This window comes from Saccostrea cucullata, unplaced genomic scaffold (assembly GCF_032062105.1).
Source record: "Saccostrea cucullata isolate Sc308-1 unplaced genomic scaffold, CSIRO_AGI_Scuc_v1 ctg10549, whole genome shotgun sequence".
Lineage (NCBI taxonomy): Eukaryota > Metazoa > Mollusca > Bivalvia > Ostreida > Ostreidae > Saccostrea > Saccostrea cuccullata.
The window spans coordinates 12162-22021 of NW_026923861.1; the positions used below are offsets into that span (position 1 = coordinate 12162).

Consider the following 9860-nt stretch of genomic DNA (forward strand, 5'->3'; position numbering starts at 1 on the left):
CAGGTTCGTGGAACGCAGAAGCGATAGTACTTTTTCCCGAGTCTTTCTGCTGTAGTATTTATTTGAAATTTGGCATTTTGAAGCTGCTAGACACCCATACCATTCCATCCCACTAACACACTTTTCCCCCGTACGATCGAACTCGGTAAATTTCATCATGTAAAAATAATTTACCGAAAAGAAAGAATTAGAGACCCCCCTTCCCCAAAGGTATTTGAGTTTCGACATTTTCCTTTTTTATTTAATTTTTTTTTAATTTTTCTTACTTTCTTTTGTTTGTCGAATATTTAGAAAGCCAACGTTACAACAGACATAAAAAATATTTTAAAACCATTTTTTTCCCCAAAGTTTCTTTTTACGAAAATAATTATTGGCAATGACGTTGCTAAGGGTGATGCAGGGTGAGTCGTTGTGTTGTGACAACAAGCTCATAGTAACGGCATCAGTCGTAGAGAACAGACGTGCAAAAATTTCAGAGCGAAAAAATTGAAAATTGACAATGAAACGAAGACTTTCATCTGAGGATTTCTGTACTGAAGGAAACATAATGGTATAAAATACCCCTATGAATATTTTTTTATTTACAGTTTATTCTGAAAATGGAGATATTGAAGGCAATAATTGTTTTATGAATGCATAAAACTCGAAATTTGTCCGAGGATCAATTTAGCCAGAAAAAAAATTCACGGTTGCAAAATTACACAATAAATATTGAAGGAGAAAAGAGTTTCGTTTTTTTAAGTAACAAAAAGCAGTTGTGAAACTGCCTGTGAAATGTACAAATACATGTACCTGTATACTTTAGCTTATTTATTGAGTGATTTTTTTTTTGTTTTACTAACATTTTACTATATCATTTTTTGCGTTCGTTCTTGCTTTGAAAAAGAAACACATTCCCGAATAAGTGATTGGCTTTTTAGTGTAATCGTCTTTTTTACAGTCTAGCTATGTTACTTGGCACTGTGAAGTTGCTTGAAACACCCCCTCCCCCTTCCCAGTTTCGGTTCCTGTACGGTCGATCATGGCAAATCTTATTATTTGAAGAAATGTTCCAAAAAGTTAGAGACGTCCCCCACCTGGGAATAAGATTTTCGAGTTAAGACAGTGTACTTAAAATAAATTGCTGGCCCGGGGGGGGGGGGGGGGGGGGGTGTCTTACTTCCGGGTTTATATTTGAAATAACGTTAGGCCTATGTTCCAATTTCGCCAGAAATACATCCCAAAGGTCCAAAATTATACACTAAATCATGAATGAAAGATGAAAAGTTCCAGTTTTTAAATAAATAGACAATAAATAAACAAATAAAAAAAAAAATAAATGAAATAAGAGCAGTCATAAGACTTCTTGTAAAATGTGCAAATACGCCTTTGAATAAATTCATGGAAAATTAAAAAAAAAAAAAACGAAGTGCTGTTAAAGAAGCTTTACATTTTTACACATAATTGGTTTACAGAAATAAAAAAAAAATATTTCTTATATTCTAGGCAAAGAAACGAAAGATCAGACGAGGAAAGAAAGACTGGAGGAAACCTGGTCCTCGTTCGTCCTCTGACTCCTCCAAAGTTCCCAGGACAGAGTCATGTACATCAGACACCTCTAGCCACAACAGTGAAACTGCAGGCAAACTATCAGCTGCTGAGGAATATGCATTGATTTCTAAGGAGATTCGTGACTTTGAAGCTGCTTGTGCATTAATTTCTGAGGAGATACATGACTTAGAAACAGCTTGTGAAGTTTCGCAGACAGATTGTGCTGCAAACACTCTTGACAACAATGAGGTTGCGGGCGATACAAATGTTGCAGCGGAGCTGCAACAAAATTTTCAATCAAATGATGGGACAATCAGTGAAAGCAACAATGATGCATGTCTTCTCTCACAAGCAGACATTCTTGGATTGTTTCAAGGACTGAGCAACACGTACAATCTAACAGAGGTGTCGCCACAGGAGCAACCTTTCCATGTTGTGTCAGACGGTACCTCTATGTACCTGGTGGGCCCTCAAAATCAGGTCTACATGTCACTGGTACCACCGACTGGAAGTAGTGCTGCCACCACAACAGACTCTCAAATGGTGTGTACCGTTCACGACAGCCCTGACCAATCTAACCAACTCACAGACAACATTAACAAATCGGTAAGTCGGTCTTCTCTCTATTTTTGAGTCTTACGCTCTCTCTCTCTCTCTTTCTCCTTGCTCTTTCTCTCTCTCAAACAAGGTTCTATCTTTTTTTTCTATTCTGTCTTCTTCTCTTTCCTAGCAGCAGTTCATTTCCAAGTCTTTTTCTGAGAGAATCAAGGAAAGGCTTGATAACTGGGTAAGAATTCTAATGGTTTGATATAATTACAGTAACTTGACATTCTGTCCCAGTCTTTGCATTCTCTTTCATGGGGGAATTTGAACTTAAGGTTATGGTCTTTATGGTTAGAAATATGTGTGTGGGTTGTGTGAGAGAGTTAGGGGGGTGATCTCACCTGAATTGCTCTTTTCTTTCAAAACTGTAATCAACTGTTGAAAATTACTCGCAAATCTTTTTTCTTCGTAGAATTGTAATCAATATCATAAAACTCATTTTATTTTGATTCTTTCTTTTCAGTATGATGCGACTATGGATGTTGATCGGAGAGAGGCGGATCTCCTAAGATATCCCTCTCATCTGGTAAGTGTCTCATTTACGTCACTATCTTTCATTTTGCACATGAAGGCAAGAGACTTAAACTAATGATTATACCCAAAATATTATGAAAAATATATCGTTTTTATTAATCTTAAATGTACATCTGTACCATTATTACACCCAGAATGGTTCTAAATTGTTAAAAGGCGACTGAGTCTTTAAAAAACCCATTTGTTTTGTAAATCAAGGGTGGGTTTTAAAAAGTTATTCGCAAATTAGGGAACGATAGGTACAACTAACCCCCCGTAACCCTCCCTCCTTTAAACCATTATTATGGTGTAGATTCAGTTTAATAGTGGTCAATACACTGAAAAATGTAAATGTTTTTTTTAAGCTGGAATGGTCTGAGCGTGTGAAATTCAGTCACCAGCGCAAGTGGAAAAGGCTAAAGTACCACGAGCCAAAGTACAGCGAGTGGGATTTCCTCTGAGAAACTTTTCCATGAATGGGACAGTTTTTTGTGTTGCAGTGCTATAAACTCTCTGGGCCACCCTGTGACATTTTCAGGAATGGGACAGTTATTATGTGTTGCGGTGTTATAAACTCTTTGGACCAAACTTTGACAATCCATGTCAACCCATCATTTGTCTTTCAAGACTTTTTAAACGTTTGAAAACACAAACGTTACTTATTTATTATTTTTGTTATTTATTTTTTTTCTGATTATTTATTAATTGGTTGGCAATTTTTTCTTGGCAAATTATGTTTACGATGAAACATTATTGACAGACAGCTACAGTAAGCACTATGTGAAATCATATGAAACATTTTAATGTTTGTTATCATAATCATCATATCTTGATTTTATCTTTAATTTTTGGCACCAAATGTATCTTCAAATTTTGGTTTGGCTGTGAATCAAAGTGGCCATTAAGAGTTGGTCCTGCATGCTTTAATTACTTGTAAATATTTTAATTATTATAAGATAATTGAATTTTTTTTCATTATTTTATAAATAAACTATATGGTTACATTATCTATCGCTTGCTTTTTCTCTTAAGAAACCATATGAATAAAAACTTATTACACCTTGGCAATACGGTTTGTTCCCGTTTTACACACATTTGAATTTCAGGCATAGAAAAAATGTGTGCAATACGGGAATTTGACCAGGTGAGATGATTAGTTAATTGGTATAGCCTATATCAAAGTTGGTAGATAGGGGAAAGGTGAACCTATAGAACAAATTGACACAAAATGCCATAAAAAAATGACATCTCATCCACATATACAACGAAAGCAGGGGACCATAATTCTTTTAAAAATTTGCTTGTTTGTAATAAGTAACGTCAGGTAAAACCGGAAAAAGTAAGTAACGTCAGGTGCCTGTGACCTAAATTTATATGGATGTAATACATATATTATATATTTTACCTAATGACTGAAACGCGGAGTTTGAAAATGAGAATAGATACAGAGCTCAGTTTTAAGGTCCTGGAAGAAGCATTTATTGGATATTACTAGTTTCATAAAACATTTAAAATTCCGAGAGCCAAACAGATATTTGATAAGATTCAGCAAATCAAAAGAAATATTCAATAAATAAAATGATCGAACTTTCTTTCCGATCAAAAGTCCGTATTGGTTCACTAATGAAGATTTTGCGTGATTTGGTTTTACTGTCCAGCACGCACAGCTGAAACCGGATCTGGCGGAATCAGCAATCCCGGCGTCAGACTGAGAACAGAGTGACATCCTCACACGGGACCGAACAGGTAAAATTTTCTCTAACTGAGCTACACGGAAATTTTGAGTTATTTTTCACCTTTCAATTTTTTTATGAAGGGAAGGAAAAGCTTTTAAATAAAAGATACATGTATATGTGATTTGTGGTTAAATGTCACTTGTTTGCAAAAGTAAGAGTGCGAATAAAATTGCATTTACCATAAAGACACGGCATATGGAATATGAAATTTTTACTATTCTTTATTACAGAAGGCACAAATATGCATTTTCTAAGACGATAAAATCTTTTGATTATAGTTTATTAAAATCACTATTGAATTCGATAAAGTATAGAAAAATATACATGTACATGTATATAACTATATGTATCCATATATTCATATATTCATTCAGTCATCACTTAAGTGATCACATAAAGCACATGAGAGAGAGAGAGAGAGAGAGAGAGAGATTGATTTGGGAAATAGCTAAAAGTTTATTTTACATACGAGAGGAGAGAGAAAAGTTCGTGGACTACTGTCATATCTTTCTTATATGTGTGTGTTCTTTTTCTCAGAAAAATGGATTTAAGAATAACTTTAGTGGTGTGCATTGTCATTAGTGGTCATGTTACAATGTCTTCTGGTAAGTTTTTTTCCAGCTATTCAGCTTGAAATAAACAAAATATCAAAACAATATTTGAAAGATGAATTTATGACGTCACAGATGAGGATATCAAATATAAATAACATTATAGAAACCTGAATTACAGGGGAATCAAGCTGTGGAACTAAGGGAGACGTGGTGTTTTTACTGGACAACTCTGCGAGTGTAGCGAGCTCAGACTTTAAGCTCATGTTGGATTTCGTCAAGGGTATTGTGAAGGAATTTGTGTTGAGCAAAACTCAAGTACAGGTTGGTTTGGAGACGTTTGACACAGGAGTCCGGACCGAGTTTAAGCTTGACTCCTACAGTAACACCCAAGACGTGCTGGACGCCGTGGACAAGGTGTCTTACGTGGGGGGAGGGGGCACCAACACAGGGGACGCATTGGAACATCTTAGACTCAAGTCCTTCTCTAAAGCATTCGGTAAAGAACACATTTCAATGATCGGTTTTGACAGTATATCGACAGCAAAGTGTTCAGAATTTTAAAAAAAGTTTAATTCAAAAGACCGTCTTACTTAAGATGAATAGAGGTGTCTGGAGGTGGGGTTGGTTTTTAAAAAGGAACAATTAAGAAAGCTATTGATCATTAATATATGTATAAACAAGATGTGTTTGTGAAACACTGATTCCCCCGTATGGCAGCTTATAGCTTGCGTTGAATTCTCTCAAATGCATGTCAAACTCCAAAGGTCAAAGTCAAAAAGTCTGTTGGTACCTAAAGGAAGGTCTTGTTACAAGGAATACTCTTGTGAGATATGAAAGCCCTATTTCTAACTGTTCAAAAGTTATGACCAAGGTAAAAGTTTTTAAAAAGTAGGTCAAATTCTTAGGTCAAAGTCAAAAATATTTATACCAGCTGAAATGTCATGTCACAATGAATACACATGTAGAGGAGAAAGCCCTAGCTCCAAAAGTTATGGCCAAGGTTAAAGTATCGTATTTTTTTTTGTAAAAGTAGGTCAAATTCCAAGGTCAAGAGGTCAAATTTGGTGGTACCCATGGAAAGATCTTGTCACATGCGTGTTGTCGGACCCAAGAATCAAACTGTTTGCGATGCCATTAGGTCCAAGGCAGACAGTTTGGTTCGAGGGTCGACAAAACGCATTTTGCCCGAGAACAGAGTCAATAAATGTTTTTTGTTAAATCTTTAAAAATTTGTTCCTATACAAATCTTTACGAAAAAGTCTAACATTCGTAATGTTTTTTCTGAGCGGGCATAAAAAAAATCGATGTTTGCCCGCTGAGTGAGATGTTGGACCGGTCGATTTTCATATATTTTTTTTTACATAATGTCTTCCGTGATGTAAACCTCAGGTCCGTCACTGTTAAACACCAAAGAATGCAAATGAGATTAAGCTCCGCCCATTTTGTGATGTAAGCGGTCCAACATCTCATCGACCGGTCCAACATCTCACTCAGCGGGCAAACATCGATTTTTTTATGCCCGCTCAGAAAAACATTACGAATGTTAGACTTTTTTCCGTAAAGATTTGTATAGGAACAAATTCTTAAAGATATAACAAAGCTTATTTACACGTTTAAATAAATATCATTCATAGTCGTCGGAACCGGGGGGGGGAGGGGGGGCTTAGCTCCCCCACTTTTTTCCAAATATATACTTAGTATACACATTGAACATTGCTTCGTAGGTTTAGCCCCCCTCCACTTTCCACAGACACGTCGCAGTATGGGTTAAAAATGGTGAAAGTGGTGGTGTTTGGAAAAAAAATGTTTGGTATTGAAGTTCGCCCCCCCCCCCACACACACACACGCGTGTGCTTGGAAAATGGACATGTCCCCCCTTTTTTTTTGCTTGTCAGGTTTTTGTTGAAGGTATAGAATTTTGTTTTTTTACAGTTAGCCCCCCCACTTTCAATTTGCTTCCGACGCCAATGTCATTTAAAATCACATTTTTTTCTTTTTATGTTCCGCTTTCACCTGTATGCACTTGCGCTATGTTTTTATCATAACTGTTACAGGCCATCGACCTGGGGTACCCAAACTGGCCATTGTTGTGACTGATGGTGTTTCCTCCTACAAAAACCGCACCACTGAGCAAGCCCGACTGGCCCAGAACAGCGGTATAACGATAATGACGGTAGGAGTGGGGAAAAGCACTGATCTACAAGAATTACAAGACATTGCCAGCGACCCCGACTCCAAATACCTCTTCCACATAGACACATTTGTTGGGTTAAAAATGATTAAAAGCACTCTAGCGGCAGCAACCTGTACAAGTATGCATATCGCTTGGTACTATCGTCACAATTTTGAACATAAACCATTTGCAATTAATACAATGAGAACTAAGCATGTCAATTTTATATGTATTCTGATTATTTTTAGAGTTGAAAGGACTAGCAAGTAAGTCTCAAACATCTTGTTCAAGTTTCACAGTAATTGTCGGAATCAGGATGATATTTTTAAAAATCATCTTTTATTTTTTAACTTCCTTATTTTTGTTGTCTGTACTTATAAGGCGACTGTAGCAAGAAAGGAGCAGCCGACATCGTTTTCGTTTTGGATTCCAGCGGCAGTGTGGGAGAAGACAACTTTGAAAAGATGAAGAATTTTACAATGGATATTGTTGATGAGTTTACGGTTGGGCCTAATGCCGTCCAGTTTGGAATAGTCATATTTAGCACGCCTGTAATTGGCGCCTTCTCTCTGAACAAATACGACAACACAAAAGAGCTAAAGGAAGCCATCAGCGAGATCGAGTTCGTGGATGGAGAGACTCACACGGGGAAAGCACTCGAATTTTTACGCCAAAAAAGTTTCTCAACCAAAGAAGGTAATAAACCGCTTGTCCGTAAGCTCCCAAAGGAATCATTACTGGAGGACTTGTCTAGATAATACATAATATAAGATTCGAATATGTCAACCCTAGTATATAACTGACATTTCTTCCAATAGGAGCCAGGACTAGCCAGAAGGTTCCAAAAATCGCCATTGTGATAACAGACGGGCATTCCACGCACAAGGAGAAAACCCTGGAGGAAGCTACCAAGCTGAAGGTTCAGGGCGTAGAGATCTTCACCATCGGAGTGGGGGACGAAGTGGATGAGGACGAACTCACAAAAATGGCTTCCAACAAAAACATATTCCGAGTGGACACCTTCAGCGCTCTGAATCACATTCAGCCGCTCCTTCTACGACAGGTCTGCACAGGTAATGATTTCAGCCCTCATAAATGAACATTTCTATAACAATTCTGTGTTTTTCTGTATTTGTTCATTCAAATTAAAACAAGGTTAAATCTCTTTCCTTCTCCTAATTTCAGCTCCAAGCAGTAAGTATTGCATAATATACAGTAAATTATAACGTAAAAGAACCAATTCAAGTAATTCCTGATAATTTCTTGCATTTTACAATATTGAGAACATAGTACAAACCCATACATTAAATTTCAGCATGTCTTGGGAAATCAGATGTGGTTTTCCTCCTCGATTCCTCGTGTAGTGTTGGTAAAAACAATTTCCAGAAACTGAAACACTTTGTCAGTGACGTTACATACAACCTTGACATTAACAAGAACGGGGTACAGATGGGAGTAGAGACGTATGAGTGCAAGGTTCACACCAACTTTGAGCTGAAGCGATACCATAACAAAGTTCAAATGCAGAATGCTGTTAACAACATTGATTATAAACCAGGCGGTACCAACACGGGAGACGCCATCAAGCATATGTGGATGCGCAGTTTCAGTCCAGAATATGGCAGGTTTCAGTTTTATTTGCTACCATATTTACTGCATTTATCCAGAAATGTTATAATTTTATTCTTCACTTCTTTTCAGGAAGCAGAGAAAATGTTAGGAAACTGGGTATTGTCATTACTGACGGAGACTCCAAGAGCAAAGCCAGAACGTTCTACCAAGCCCATAAGGCGCGAGAAAGTGGCGTCACAATGATAGCTATAGGCGTGGGAGATATGAATGTAGAAGAACTAAAGGGCATCGCCAATGGCACGGACTATCTCTTAACGACCAAGAATTACGATACTCTGCGAGACCTCACTCAAAGTGTTACCAAAATGGCCTGCGAAGGTAGGTAAGGAATCAACTTGTATTTGTCAGAAATCGCTGCCATTTTGAGAAATTATGATCTCTTTACTAGTATATACTTTTTTCATTTCAGCTTGAAAAGAGACAAGGGAAACGCAGAATATGTGGTTTTAAATTAAACAGACGTTAAAAACAACTAGTACTTTTGTATTTCTGTACAATTCTGATAGTTCTCAGAATAACACATACGAGGGTTGTTCGAAAAGTTCGTGGACAACTGTCATATCTTCTTTAATTGACGTCATACGTTCTCCAAATTTGGTAGAAATATTTTTACAATAAATCTAAACGATTTGTATCAAATTTTTCCAAAATATTTCGATTTATTCAAAACTTATCCAGATTTTAAAAATGAAAAAATCGGATCGCGGAGCAAGTCAAAATTTAGTAAGTTACAGACAATACACTATATAATACCTGTAAGCATATTCTCTGTAAATGGAGCAAAAACGAAAAACAACCTAGAAATTCAAATTAAGAATTGTTACAACGATTAGTATACCAAATTATGGCTTCATATGTTACATTGTTGAAAAGAAATCGACTTGAGAAGATAGGTAGTCCTTATTGAAAACGACAAAAACGATGACGTTTTAGAACGTCACAGAACAGCAGATAACGGTGCAAATTTATGTTTTACTCAAAAAAAACCCTGAAAAAATCTTAAAATGTTTGAGGAATCAAGAAAATATGTCTTAAGCGAGTTGTGCATGCATGTACAAATAGTACAGGCAGTATTTGAGTGACAGAGACCCTGATCGGACTAGGAAAATCTGTGAAGCT

General features: G+C 36.8%; 2 protein-coding genes across 3 annotated transcripts; both read left to right on the top strand.

Moving 5' to 3' along the window:
* Positions 1-476: 476 nt before the first annotated feature.
* Positions 477-3653, top strand: LOC134265127 (uncharacterized). Of its 2 annotated transcripts, XM_062747365.1 has the most exons (5): positions 477-550; positions 1486-2136; positions 2261-2317; positions 2597-2659; positions 3012-3653. In XM_062747365.1, the coding sequence occupies exons 1-5, from the start codon at positions 500-502 to the stop codon at positions 3105-3107; spliced, it is 918 nt and encodes a 305-aa protein (XP_062603349.1). In that variant the 5' UTR covers positions 477-499; the 3' UTR covers positions 3108-3653. The 2 variants fall into 2 exon arrangements, with proteins under 2 accessions (XP_062603349.1, XP_062603351.1); XM_062747367.1 differs by lacking the exon at positions 2261-2317.
* A 1454-nt stretch (positions 3654-5107) lies between these two features.
* Positions 5108-9213, top strand: LOC134265128 (collagen alpha-5(VI) chain-like; the record flags this gene model as incomplete). The annotated part of the gene is made up of 9 exons (XM_062747368.1): positions 5108-5432; positions 6991-7248; positions 7358-7375; positions 7491-7805; positions 7928-8182; positions 8295-8303; positions 8425-8734; positions 8815-9059; positions 9151-9213. Coding segments are annotated over 9 exons (1740 nt in total), but the record flags the coding sequence as incomplete, so codon positions are not given.
* Positions 9214-9860: the final 647 nt, after the last annotated feature.